The following is a 15365-nucleotide window of genomic DNA, read 5'->3' as shown; positions in this document are numbered from 1 at the left end:
GAGAAATAAATACAAAAAAAAACTTTTTCAAAATAATTTTTGTTTTTTATCCCTTTGAGGGGTGGCATTGGCCTCCTTTATTTTCTTCTCTCTCTCTCCCCCCCCCCCTTCCCTGCGTATGATACTAGTTAACACAGAGAATGCAATCGCGAGAAATGGAAGCCTTGCAACATATTGCGGGAATTATGATGGCTTGGATAATTCATCTGTTCCCGTCCTATGACAGAGTTTCTTAAAGTTCGCGTCGCCAACCTTTGTCAGGGGGAGTTGCGGCGAGTCGGAGATATTGATTTGTGTGCTTATCTATGCTTTCAAGTGGTGCTTTTGTATGGGAAAATATCTTTTAAACCAGCGGTTATATCAAACTTTTCTGACAGGCGGAGCCCTTTTCAAGAAAAAAAATTATTCATGATCTGTAAACATAAATCTCTGATTAGCATCTCTCAGTTATGTCACATTATCCGTGGGGGATTTTCGGGTAACACAACATGAGCTACTTCCCCACTCTCAGTGACAAATGTTGCTTCAGAATGTAGTAAATATTTCTCGTGATGAGAGCTCTGAATTCAAAGGTCTGTAAATTACGCACTTGGGGATCGACATTAAAATTTATCTCTCTAAACATGCACTCACTACACTACTGACACGCAAGCACAAACTTGTCTTTTCTTTCATATGCCAATCCCAGGTAATTTGTAGGTCGGAAGGACCTAGGAACCGACGAAAACATTCAATTCTGGTCTGGTCTGGACATCGTACTAGTCGCATTAAGGTATCCTTCCATACCACACGGCATTTCTAGTGTGGTGGCAATACAATATAGGAGGCCTTACAATTGAAGGACATCTCAGTTTGCACCTCTGTGATTCCTTGAGCACTCCCGGCTTTGACACCACTGTATACCATCATGGCCCCATATACTGAAGCAGGGCCCCTAGGCTGGGATATTTTGCGGGTCTCCCGGTGAGACTTTTCACGGTTCTTTCTATAGTGTATTTATAGCGTGAAAAGGCAAAAAATGATGGGAATCGTCCTAGTCCCCAGGGATAGAGCCCTGTCAGCCCAGCCCTTGGGGGGAGGGCAGCACGATGCTACTCTTATTATCGATTGCCAAATTCAGTTGGGCATTTAGCCATTATTTTTCTATCATAATCCAAATCCAAACATAAGCTGGGTCTCAGCGGCACTTGTTATAGCTTGGATCTCGCGACCATGCGTTATAGTTCCATTCCATTACAACGACCGGTACGATGAGTTCCGATACCCCCCACCCTCCCCCATTATATTTTTATCCAATATACCGAACCAAAAGTCCATTCAATCCAATACAACGTTCGAACGTAGCTCTGTCTGATCTCTTCAGCAAAGGAAACGTAAAAGAAAAATTGTGTTTTGTTTAGTAAAATTGTGTTTGTGAACCTTAACCCTTGGCATTAGAGAATTCGGTGTAGAGATGCGGGCATGTGTAATTAATAATCACAATTGTATTATTGTTTTCTAGCCTGATGTTATTTTCACTTCAACTGCTTACATTATAACAAAATGGATGATATAGTTTTTTATTCCTTTTAACCCATTTTTGACTGACGTTGCATTTGTGCAACGCCTTCTAAATTTTTTAGTAGTGTCGGTATACTGACGGGTGCTACACATTGGTGTTAGTATACTGACAATACGCAGACCTATGTAGCGCCCGTTCTGGAGGACGTATTCCATTGAAACTTAGTATATACGCTATATGGTCGATGGGCAAAAAGGAAAATTCAATAAAAAAAACCGCCAAATTTTCATCTGGTGGTCGAAAACCGAAGTTTTTTTATTTCAGAAATCTCTTTAAAGAATTCGTTTTTCTTTCAAAGCGAGCACAACTCTGGTCTATCGTCAGGGCCGTCTTAAGAGCATCACGGGCCCCCGGGCCAAGTGATTTTTCGGAGGCCCTACCTGGCAAATTCTCGAAAAATTCAACTACTTCTCATTTTTCTGAGGCCCCTGGGCCGTGCTCGGTGGGCCCATGTGTTAAGACGGCACTGTCTATCGCCAAGGGCAATTTACAACCTAGTCGAGTTGCGTCGGAAGTGTGTATATAGTGTTGTGTCTGATTTTCAGTGCTGCCATCTTTTTTTTATAAGTGAAATGCGATGATTGAATTTTTTACTACTGTAGGACAGCTACTCTCCATGGCGAGACTTTATAACGGGGATATCGGCTCGCATTCGTGCCTCAAAGCTCGGAACCACAGAAAACCACCTTCAGCCGACCACCACTGTGGCGACGATGGAGTTCGAACCCGGATCCTCGCGACACGAGTCCGTGACCATGAACACTCGATCCCCACAGCGGCAATGCGGATGTTTGCTAACTCTGCGTATTTCAACGAAATATGGTCTTTCTCCAATCACAGTATACTTACCTCGGATTCAGCAGAGCAATTGCCGACACCATCCAAATTCGTAGACTCTGTAGAGGGAGCTTTACAGAGAGAAAGATAAAAGTAGTAGAATTGATCAGTTATAAATAATTATGAGCAGAAAAAGCTTTTTACAGTTCACACACACACAGTGCCGTCTTAACGCATGTTTCCATCCGGGCACTGCCCGGGGGCCTTAAGCGAAGAGGGCCCTCGGAAAAACGAGAAGTAGTTGAATTTTTCGAGAATTGGCCAGATAGGGCCTCAGAAATATCACTTGACCCGAGGGCCCACGATGCTCTTAAGACGGCCCTGCACACACACACTGTCTTAGTATTATCGCAAATAAAATTATCGTAATAAAATCCGTCACCGAAATCGTGTTGAAATTCCCGCATCTGACTGTGTTTACGACTTTACTGCCATCTATTGAAGGGACAATACAATAAGCTTGAAATGTTTCTGTAAAATGAACTTCCTTGTTTACTGTTTGATTCAATAGATGGCAGCGTTGTATATTTTTGGATTTAAGAAATACTATAAAACATTAATCAATAAAAAATCACACAGTGCCGTCTTAACGCATGGGCCTACTCGGGCACGGCCCGGGGGCTTCAAGATAAGAAGGGCCTCACAAAAACGAGAACCGGTTGAAATTTTCAAAAACTGGCCAGGCAGGGCCTCAGAAAAATCACTTGGCCCGGGGGCCCATGATACCCTTAAGACGGCCCTGGAATCACATAGTTTTTAACAAAATTTTGAAATCAACTCAGCACTTAATATTATTATTAACTAATAATTGCTTTTAACGGAACAAAATTTTTGTTTCGTTAATTGTAAAATTATTTCAATCAATATATATAATTCTAATTTTTTAATGAATTCCGAAATCATCAATTCCATTTTATCTGAAATTTTATTCCTTTTTTCATTAATTTTTAAATTGTTTCTTTCATTAATTGTGGATTTTCATTAATTTTGAAACAGTTATTTTGATCTCATCTGAAATTATTAATTTCAATTCGGAAATGGTTTCTTTCTTTAACTCGGGATTAGCTTTTATTTTTCATTAATTCCTGAGAAACAAATACAAATAAAACGCCACAACAGGCAAAATGCCCAACGAGGTGGCTGATAAAAAGATGCCCATAAAAATATGGATGTCATATATTTCAAAAATACAGCAACCCAATTAAAAATGCAATTAACACAAATTGTAAACAATATATACACGTGATAAAATATTATACAATGCCCATAAAGAATACTTACTTAAGAATATTTTAAGCAATGCCCATAAAGAATACTTATGGTTGTCTTATTCTAACAATGGATAGCTTCTCGATTTACCCCAACATGTTTATCGTACTTCTTTTTAAACGTGTCAATTGTGTTACAATTTACTACCTCCGGGGGTAAGCTATTCCATTTATTGACAACCCTATTAGAGAAAAATTCACTGCGACACCATAGCCTTGCATTGTCCCTCACCAATCGATACTGGTGTCCCCTTGTAAAAGCAGTCGATTGGCGGTGTACTAAAAGTTCATGGTCCATCCTATCCATCCCATTGAAAATTTTAAACACTTCGATCATATCTTCTCGACACCTGCGTTCATCCAATGTAAACATATTCAAAAAATGAAGTCTCTCTTCATAACTCAAGCCCTGTGTGCCAATAAGGACACGCGTAGCTCTTCTCTGCACCCCTTCAACCAAGTCTATGTCCCTCTGTAGGTATGGTCTCCAAAACCTTACAGCATACTCCAGTCCAGGACGAACTAAGCCTCGAAAAAGCGGAAGAATGATTTTAGGAGAACGCTAAGAGACCTTTTTGAAAATGAGACCAAGTCTTCTATTCGATTTTTTGACCACCGCTGAACAATGTTCAGAAAACCTAAGTCGCTCGTCAATGAGAATTCCCAAATCGGTGACCCTAGTTGCATCCGGGATAGTGACACCATTCAACTCGTAAGAGAACCGTGGGTTGTTCGAACCAAAATGAGCGACCATGCACTTATCTACGCTAAACGTCATGCTCCATTCATTTGCCCATGCGGCAATCCTGTTTAAGTTGGTCTGGAGCAAGTCCCTATCGCTTTCATTCCCGATTACGCCCGAAAGAAGCCCCGAAACGGCTTCTTTCATTATATATATTCGAATTGAAATAATTTTTCTTCAGTCCCGAATGCTTATTGAATTTCCGATTGTTTTTTTTAATAAATCTGAAATTATTTCTTTCATTAATTCTGGATTTTTATTAGTTTTTGTTTAGTTTGCTCATATATATTCCGTTGGTATTTTAAAGTATTCCTGCGCATTCTGTAATTATGAGTGCCTGTTTTGGATGAGGATCCCCCCCATCACACAATATTTAAAACTAGCGTTCAAATGGGCTCCAAAATAAAAAAAGTGTTTGGGCACGAACATGCTGGAAAAGCCCTGAAAGTTGGGTACTTCTTTCCCTTGAAGAAAGCAAAAATATATTTTGCCTATATATGAATTGAGAGAGGTGAAAGATGCCAAAATAATTTGAAAACAAGATTATTACTGCAGAACCTCTCGTACTGGACAATCCTTGTGGGCTAAACTTCCTTTTAACAGATATTTTTTTGAATTTTGTCAACGGGCTACACAATGCATTTCACTATATGACGGTGCGGGTGACGCACTAACGAGGTTTGACTGTATACACACAGTGTGTCTTGTATAAGTGGTAATGCATCTTTTATCTTATTAACCGTTCGTCGTAGAGGTTTGGTTCCAATTTAAAAAATGCTCAAATGTATTCAAAAATTACTCTGTACCAGTTTCGAGAGTGAACATACAGTGTGTCATAAAATAAAAAAAATCTAAATTTTTATACGCTGCCCCCCTCTCCATCTTCTCTAACTTGCAATTGGAAAGTTATTGCACTGCCATCCACTGGGGCAAACAAAGAAAACTTCCATGTTAAATTCCAAACTCAAAAATCGGAGAAAAATTGGGAGAACAGCACAAATGAGGGGAAGGGAGCGTTGCCCGAGATTATGTTGCTTTTTCCCCTAACTTTTCTCCAATCTTTGAATTCAAATTTCTCAGCGAATATTGCACTTAGAAATACTGAATTTATTCTGCTAGCATCCCCGCTGTATGCCTCTAGGGGCGGGACAGCAGTATATGGTTGATTGATTGATTATTCTGCTAGCATGTGAGGAGATGCAGGACAACAACTCCCAATTGGAAGTTAGAAGACGAAGGGACCGTACAAAAATGTATATTTTTTATTTCGTGACACATTGTATTTTCACTCTCAACACGTATGTAGGGTAATTTTTGAACGCCTTTTGAACATTTATCAAACTGAAACTATATTTCTCCGAAGGACGGTTGATTAGATAAAGGCCGCTTTGTACTTACAGGACACCCTGTACATTAATGGACACTCCCCGTTAACGGACAAAGTTTTTAATTCCAAGGGTGCCCGTTATCGAGAGGTTCCACTGTATTAACAAGGAAATGTTCACCTGCATCACAAGACTTAATGGACATGACTTCTTTTTCCAGTTCGTGCACTGTTCCAATGAGACCACTGTTGTCGAATTGGACGTCGTCCATCCACTGTTTGTAAGGTGTCACCGACAACTGCTTCAGCCTCTCCTGCAGCCAATCTTCGGCTATGGTCACCTGATGAACGTACAATATATTTGAACGAAATTCAACGACAAAACATTGCAAAAAAGACATTTTCATACGAGCAGGTAAAGCGATAATATTTCTGACACTTGACCTCAGACTGTCTCCTCTCGGTGCTGTCGATGGACCAAGCTTTTATGGCTTTGAACTTCATCCTCTTCACGTCCCAGGTCGGTAGCAATGTCGCTTGCGGCCTCTGGTAAGTGACCCTGTGCAGCGCGGCCTGCAGCAGGACCGTCGACATGTCTCTGAGCAACAGTTCCCAACGCAGGTGGCAGACTTGGCGAGTTTTTTCGGCGAGAGCTTCTTCCATATCTCGAGCCTACAAACGACAAACGAATAATGTTTTATGCACAGAAAGTAACGTATTTCATGTAAGTACAATCTCGTTATAAATTTACCATCATAGAGATAACCCTTGCGTACAGAATTATTTGTATCGTGTCAAAATATCACCGTGACAAAAAAAATCACAAAAAACAAAAAAAAACATCGTGACAAAAGCTTCAAGACAAAAAACTTGCTGGTTGTTTTGTTTCATCAATTATTTGTAATTTAGTTTCCATGTTAATTTTTTTATTGGGCAAAAACAACATGTGTAAAATTTTAAAATAAAAAAAAACGAACACAAAAACTCAAATTAGTTTTACTTTGTGCCACTGACGATGTTTTTTGTCAGAGCGATGTTTGTTCGGGAATGTTTTAACGGTTATGTTTTTATGGCGATGTTTTGGCAAGCGATATTTTTACGGTGGTGTCTTCCAAGCAATATTTTTACAGTGATGTTTTTTTTTGTCAGTAATATTTTTACGGCGATGTTTTGCTGAGCAATATTTTGCGGTGGTGTTATGACGGTTATGTTGTTGACGGCAGCGTTTTGACAACACACACATGCACGCACGCAGTTTTTTTTTAACTACTGGTGTTTTAATGTCGATGTTTTGACGGTGATGTTTTGCCGGCGGTGTTTTTATAGCCATGATTTTACGGCTTTTATTTAAGGTGATGTTTTGACAAGCAGCATTTTGGCAGATGATAAATTATTATACCAGTAAGCAAAGCCAATACCAGCTATACTTCTACTATAGCTGGGATTAGCACAGCTGTACTAAGTTTCTAACAAACCTGTTTGAGAAGTTTGGCTGATATCTCGTGGATCTTTGCCATCCCGATAGCACCGCATCTGCAATGTTTCCGACATTTCTTCCGACTTCCTTTTAAAAAAGCCGAAACGAAAAAAACAAAGAAACAATTACTATTTTTTTACATTGGTAATTATATTGCTTTGTAGTAACACAGTTTCATGAGCGGCTGTAAGCGACGGTGAATGTATCGAAAATATATTCCATCGTTTTCGGTAATGGGTGAGCCTACGGAGCTTGAGCCATTTAATTGCAGAATATATTGGAGATATTTGTTCTTCACCCTTAAACCAGGTTTGGATCCACAGGAGCCAAAAGTGATGTAGGAAAATAATAATCCTACATCTGGACGTATGGTCACCGCATTACCTTTACTCCAAGTCCCTTCTCAAGTCAGGGCTGCAACCAGAACTTTCTCTGTTTGAAGATGACAACACAACTTAGACAGGGCAGACACAGTTTAATACAGTGCTTCCGCACCTTTTGATGTGACGGACCTCTTGTATATAGCTGAGGTTAATTCATTTAAGTCCTCTACAAACTCCAAAATGTACTTTTCTTATAATTTACATATCAGGGAAAAATTTAATTAATAAATTAGAATTCTTTTTGACAGTATTACATGTGTCGTTTATGCGATGAAGGCAATGAAAATAATACCACGAATGTTGGGGGTCCGCGGACTACGGCTTGAAAAATACTGTTATAGGAAATTAATCATGGACTCTATATGCATCAGCCATTTTCTTAAATTTTTGGGATAGGAGTAGGGGCAAAAAGGGGCTTCTGCCTCACCGCAGCCGCCGCAGCCGCAGCCATTCCCCATTCCGCAGCCACCGCATCCTTCTAGTCCGCAGCCATCCCCCACTTTTCCGCAGCCAGCACCTGAGTCATTTTCTTCTGTGATAAGAGATCTTTCTTAAATAAAACTTTAGTGTCTGACATCAAGTCAACGCAGCTGTAATGACGTCAAAGATTTTTCAACGCTGTCCCCATTCCGCAGCCACCGCAACCTTCCATTCCGCAGCCATCACCCACTTTTCCGCAGCCAGCACCTGAGTCATTTTCTTCTGTGATCTTGAGGGGTCTTTCTTAAATCAAACTTTAGTGTCTGATCACTCCCATGACGTCAAAGATTTTTCAACGCTGCCCCCATTCCGCAGCCACCGCAACCTTCTATTCCGCAGCCATACCCCACTTTTCCGCAGCCAGCACCTGAGTCATTTTGTTTAGTGTGATAAGAGAATCACTTCTTTCTTGATTCAGAGGGATCTTTCCTAAATTAAACTTTAGTGTCTGATGTCAGGGGTTGCGTTAGCAAGCTAGATATTTAAATTTCTACCAGGGATCTTTCTCAAATTATCGTTTTTTAACTTAATTTTTTTCTGTCGTTATTCTAAGAGGGCTCAATTATTTTGAAATAAAAATCTCCCAAAATTATCGTTTTTATTTTTAGCCACTGCAAGTCGTGTGGGGTCGTTCTTGAATTAAACTTTTTCATATCATCCTAAAAAGTTTTCCCCAAGTCTCAACGATGATGTCACAACACTCCGTGATAGGATTTAGAAGGATCTTTCTTAAATTAACGTTTTTTAACTAACTTTTTTTCAAAGAGGTTTGATGAGGGCTTAAATTATTTTAAAATAAAAAATTATCGGGTTTTTTTTAGCCACTACGATGCAAGTCGTTCCTAAATTAAATTTTTTATGTCACATTTTCTAAGGTTCCAAGTTGTTATTCTTGTTCCAAGTTGTTACCAAGTTGGTATTTGTATTTGTATTTGTATTTGTAAAAGGGCTCGTCATATATTAAATTATCTTTTGGAATTTCTTATTTCTATCTCAAGTGATGAGATTTTTTTTTTTTTTCAAAGAGGGTGCAATTCCTAAATTATCGTTTGAAATTTTTTTTTTATCCCCATGTTCAAATCTGACTTTCAACCAAATAATGCGATTTTTCACAAGAGGGGACTTGTTCATAAATCAGCTAGTAAAAATGCATGTAAAAAGACTTTAAATCTTACGCAACAAAATATTTGAATAGTAATATATATATATATAATCACCACTTTATATTTTTGTATACGTCCTTCCAAATTAACGTTTTCACTAATACCATGATGTCACAACACTCCGTGATGGGGTATTTTTCAAAGAGGGGTTGTATCGTTTGGAAATTTTTTTTTTTTTTGTGAAATTCGTCACAACTCTGACCTCACATCCGTCCCTAATGTTCTATACCTTTTTTCTTTTTTTTTTAAATTTCATGCCCATGACGTCGTCAGGTCATTATTCTGAAATATTTTTTTTTCACAGGGGTCGTTCTTGAATTATCGTTTACGCGTCGTTAAATTATCGTTTGGAAAACTTTTCATTCTGACATGTTTTTTACCATCGTGTAACTTCTCTTGAAATACGAGTTCGTTTACTTATCTGAGAAAATTTTCCGAGCTGTAAAATAAAAGAGTTACTACAAATGAATTGCAAAGTCTTTTTTACAAATCAAGTTTTCAATTATTCAATATTTTAAATAATTTTCTTCAATCATACATTTCAAATTTTCATAATTAATCAAATAATTCTCCGTGGCGTTATGATTTTCCACTAGAATTTCAGCGATGTCATGAAAGTCAAGGCATGATCGTAATATTTGTAATAATGTTAAGTTATCAAGCAACTGCGTGCCCAGCTGATAGCCCATGGCGCATCCACGACAACTAGATATTTTTTCCCCTACGAAATCATAACTTCTTTTAAACTTCCGACTATAGCAACGGTAATGTAGAACTTGTGTTCATCACTTTAGCTTGATTTTTTCTTTTACGCTAACTCTTCTACTATTTTTTCCAATGACATCCTCTCTAATGTTCTGGGTACAGTAACATAAAGTTAATTTTTGTTGGAAAAACTATAAATTGCGAAAGAAGGAGGGAAAGCTCCAATACAATTCTTCCATCTACCGAGATATCACACTTAGTACGAGAAGAGGTCAAAGAGAAATCGAACTAGCGCAAAAACACTCTTGATCGCTATAGTTCATTCTTTCTTAACAGTCAACCAACAGGTAGACACTTTTTGCTTTCATAAAAAATAATATATATTTTTCACATGCATTTGTTAATCTTGAAGAAACCCCCGCGTCGTTTTAGTGATCTCACAGTCAAATAGTGTGATAAGACAAAATATTTTATCCGAATGTATATGATTTCCTGAAGTAACAAAAAAAATTAAAGGTCATCTTTCAACGAAGAGTCAAGAATCACTTACCATGGTGGATACTCATTCATCGTTTATTGAGAGCATGCAAAAGAGTTAGCTTACAGTGTTTAGTACTAGCTTCAATCTTTTACCTGCAAACTTACGCATTTGTCAACATCGGGAAAAAATAACAGCGAAGAAGAAGATGCTATAGAAACAATAAAATCAAAAATATAGTAATACCAAGAGGCTTTGAAATACTTTTAACATATATTTATTTTTATTGATTATTCTAGATAATTTCTTTGAATCGTATCATCTCCCACCCAACTCAGCATTATCATCACCGCGATTCATTACTGGATCTCCATTTGGATTTACCCACATGTTTCCTCATTCGTAAAACGTTCTGGGTGCAGCTGTGAATCTGATAATATCGGGGTGGTCGCCTTTGATGGCGAACTTGAGATGTCGATTAAAAGAAAGTCATTGGCTGATTCACGATTATTCGCCCAATCTCGAACCCGTTGTTGAGTCTAAAAATGAAACATTTGGGGGAAAAAAAAACCTTTTATTTTAAAAATAGATAAATTTAAAGAATAATTTTGCTATTTTTTGAGTTTTCCTACAAAAAAAAATTTCAATTTTAGTGATGAGGATTATATAGACAACCGAAGAAAAAACTTTTATTTTGTTTTATTTTTTTATGTCCTCCTAGTATCACAAAACAGTTTGTGAAACTATGACGTTGAAATTGGATAAATCGTGTCGATCAAAAGACGTCTCGCACTTCGATAGTATGTTTAAAATGTTGATACTAATAGGAAAGCAATATTTTGTAGCATCGATTTTATTTTTCTATTGAGCATAAAAAATAGTTTAAACAAAATAATTGAAGAATTGTGTCAGGAATATTATGTTTATTACAACTGACTACATTCGAGACACTTTTAAAAATAGAGCAGTCTATACAAAACGTATGTTTTTAACTATAATTCAGAGATATTTTTTAGCTGTTACACATTATTTCATCGAAATTAGCTTATTTTTATACTTACGCTGAACATTTTACACTGAAAAACTAATGTATATAGTCATTTTTATACACTACGGGGCTATAGCAGTTGTCAATTCAATGAATTAGAAGTTCTAAGATATGCTAAATATTTTCGGAAATATGTTAATTTTTATGAAACAATACATGAAGTTTGAAAGAAAAGAAATTCAATATTTTATATTTAAACACTTGTAAAATACAACTGAGTATATAGCCAGTTCATTGCAGTTATCACCTGAAAACCACGACTAAAAAATTTCATTAAAATATCGAACATACTTTTGAGAAGATGAGTTTTGCACGCAGTGAAGTAACGAAAAACACGAATCTTCATGAACACGTTTAAAAATTAATTGAGACCTATACTCTGGTTGAATTGACTCAGCTAGAATTTTTTTCATCACTTCATATGTATAAGAATAAAATAGTTGTGTATTTCTATGAAAAAAAAAGAATCGCTAATTTCCATGATTTTCGTCATTTGAAGATAGTCACAACCTTAAGTTCACATCGAGAAACGTTCATAACGTTATATAGATCGCTAATAAATGAGAGATGCACATCACACACTCCTTATTTTTACCTTTAAAAATCGAAAACGATGTTAACTCTGTTGGATAATTTTAACCGCTTGATGGGCGTACATATTTAAAATGCAGGTTAAACACAACCCGATAAAACCGACACCACCGATAATTCTTTTCATACTCTTTTAAATTTTCAAGACAAGAGAGGACGGAACTTTTTATAATTAAAGACTAATACAATGTTGTTAGAAAGAAAGTCAAAATTAACAGGAGAACCATATAAAACAATTGTTTTATTTCACAGTAAGAATCGATAAAACGGAATAAATTGAAAACTATATCAATTTTCCTTTTTTTTCTTCGTTAATGAATTTCCCTCCTCAGGAGACCTTTTCATAGATGACTGGGCATTCCCTTCCAAGGTATCACATATCTCATGTTATGCTCTCATTCTATGCTCATTTCAAACTGAGCGAAGTCATTAAGTAAATCACACTCATGCTGCATATTGTAGAACAGCCTAGAAAAATTCAGCTGAAATGTGAAGAAGAAAATCGCTGTCAAATTGAGGTGAGTATCCCGACACGCTCTCGCTGTTTAAACTCCCAATGACAAGTAACGCGGATAAAAAATGAATACGTACGGAAAATCGTGACGTGGAATACAACAATTTCAATTAGAGTGAAATTGATTCGAAGTATATTTTTGATAAGAAAGTTGCTGTCTTTTGAAAATGTCACTATCTTCATAAATCCGTAATTGTAATAGTTCAACCTCTCATAAGAAAGTCGCAAGCAGACGTGAAAAAAATTCTTCACCTCCATTCTTCAATTGGCATATATGAAGTAGTTGCATATCACACGACACCTGCGAGAACACTATGTATCGATCACATATTCAGAGACCCTCGCGAAGAATGGTAATGAAAATTTTTACAACGTTGAACCTCAGCGTGAAGAAAATTCCTCTTCCGTGCGTCATTCAGATCACTGTATAGACTTTTTTCCCCTTCACATCTCTGCTTCTACACTCCACATACCAATATAGCACACATTTTTTTTAATTAATTTTTTTTTTCTGTTTAAAACATTTTTGTTTTTTCAATTTTTTAATATTTTAAACTCTTCCCCAGATCTAGTTCTTACATTTTAACCACTCCCGGAACGCTAAAACTTTAGCTAAAGCACAATGGCCCTGCTGCTTTGGGTGATATGAACATGAAACCAGACTTTTCGAAACATTCATCGGGGAATCCAATAGTATATAGGATGGAAGACCGAATTGTCGCTGCAAAATTTTCGCTTTTTCTTCGAATTTCACGAAAATCGTATGATAATTTTCATTTATTCGGACCAAGTCTGCTACAACCATCTCGTACGGGTTAAAACCCAAGTACCACCCAAGTTTGCGTATGTTTCCATACACCCATGAAACCTGGGAGAATTCTCCATCACTTAAATCGTGAACACTAAATGATGCCTTATAAATGTTATGATATGGCTCATCTGTTTCCAAGTTAGAAAAACTTTATTCCTTAACAATAAATTCTCGCGATCTTAACCTATAACACTCAACATCTGACACGCATGCCACAGCAAACAGGAAGAAATTTACTTACTCATAGAGTGTAGAAACAGAGATGGAAAATCTAAATACACTAGCTGGAATCGAACGAAAGAAACAAGGTGATTACAGTTTATTAGACACTCGATCAAATATACTTAGATTAGGCCAAGCTGACGAGTTCCGCTTGTATAGAATTATGCTAAAATATCAAACTTCAACTAATTTGGGGGGGGGGGGTGTTATGCCGCCATTGTAGCCGTAGTTAACATTTCAACCCTAAGTGGCTAAGAATAGAGGCATTAGTTAGTCAGTCACACGAGTGTTTGTCCATCCTTACGTCTCTTTTTTGATTCATATACCAATGTGTGTGATAATCAAGTGAAACCAACAGATCCGTAATATGCAACCCCTGATACGAGTTCATGAAGTGAGGGGTGCTAAACTGAGATAGTTGTAAATAGTCAAAAAAGTGGGTGATAAGAGGATCGAATGATAAGAGTGAGTTGTTATCTCGAACGTACTCATGCTAACTCATGCAACCTTCTCCTCAGATTCCATCACACATGATGTGTAGTATGTGTAGAGACAGATACATAAGCTCACTGCGAACAACCGAGAGTGCGTGATGAATTAAGTTACAAGTGTTTTTACAGAGGGGAAGGCTGGTGCGTCAATACCAAATCATTACCCCATGATAATGATAATCAGAAGAAAAAAAAAATAGTAAGAATTGTAATCGAAATCACATCAGACACTAATCAACAGTGGACACTTTTAATCGCAATATGATAGAGCACAACTTTTTTTTATTGCAATAAAAAAAGTTAAGTAAATGAAACCAAGGAAGCAAAAAAATAAATAAATAAATCTCTCTTCACACCAATTCCTTATACACTGTATTGCCTTCGCCTCATATACACGCAAGCTAGCAAAAAAAAAAAAAAAAAAGGAATTCATTAAAATTCATACAATGCATTACGTCTCCATCAATCAATCAAATGATTGATCTACGTACACCTTTCAACGTTGTTTCACACAAAGAAAAGTAAAAAAAAAATCAGTTTCCTACGAACAAACTCTAGCTGTGGGGGAAAAAAAAGAATCAGCATGCATCCCTCTCTCAATTTTACTCTGCTGAATTTTGCTGAAATCACCGTTCTTTCAAAAACTTACAAATTTTACGCTAAATTCCCGAATTTTACGTAGCAGTATTTTCAAATTTTTGTTAAATGTTTTGTTTGTCAAATTTTTGTTCAGCGACGTTGTACCATTAGTGCTTCTCAACGCGGAAACCAATGGCGGAGGGGGGGGGGGGCGACAATCAAAGAACGGTTCTTTGATTGTCGCCCCCCCCCCCCTCCGCCATTGGTTTCCGCGTTGAGAAGCACTAATGGTACAACGTCGCTGAACAAAAATTTGACAAACAAAACATTTAACAAAAATTTGAAAATACTGCTACGTAAAATTCGGGAATTTAGCGTAAAATTTGTAAGTTTTTGAAAGAACGGTGATTTCAGCAAAATTCAGCAGAGTAAAATTGAGAGAGGGATGCATGCTGATTCTTTTTTTTCCCCCACAGCTAGAGTTTGTTCGTAGGAAACTGATTTTTTTTTTACTTTTCTTTGTGTGAAACAACGTTGAAAGGTGTACGTAGATCAATCATTTGATTGATTGATGGAGACGTAATGCATTGTATGAATTTTAATGAATTCCTTTTTTTTTTTTTTTTTTGCTAGCTTGCGTGTATATGAGGCGAAGGCAATACAGTGTATAAGGAATTGGTGTGAAGAGAGA

The 15365-nt window shown here is 37.1% G+C and overlaps 1 protein-coding gene across 1 annotated transcript in view; it reads right to left on the bottom strand.

Moving 5' to 3' along the window:
- The window catches only part of LOC149087488 (uncharacterized), a 58277-nt gene that overhangs the window by 4661 nt on the left and 38251 nt on the right, over positions 1 to 15365 (bottom strand). Inside the window, exons 10-13 of the mRNA XM_089231483.1 lie at positions 7208 to 7296; positions 6177 to 6404; positions 5914 to 6073; positions 2411 to 2469 (exon numbers count right to left, since the gene is read on the bottom strand). Of these exons, the coding sequence (XP_089087609.1) occupies positions 2411 to 2469; positions 5914 to 6073; positions 6177 to 6404; positions 7208 to 7296 (536 nt within the window). The remainder of the gene's footprint in view (positions 1 to 2410; positions 2470 to 5913; positions 6074 to 6176; positions 6405 to 7207; positions 7297 to 15365) is intronic.

The sequence above is a fragment of the Pholcus phalangioides genome, unplaced genomic scaffold (assembly GCF_987345545.1).
Source record: "Pholcus phalangioides strain wild (caught in Gottingen) unplaced genomic scaffold, Ppha-v1.0 ptg000004l_1, whole genome shotgun sequence".
NCBI lineage: Eukaryota > Metazoa > Arthropoda > Arachnida > Araneae > Pholcidae > Pholcus > Pholcus phalangioides.
Note: the sequence above shows the minus strand (reverse complement) of the source record. Positions and strands in the feature narration are given on the sequence as shown.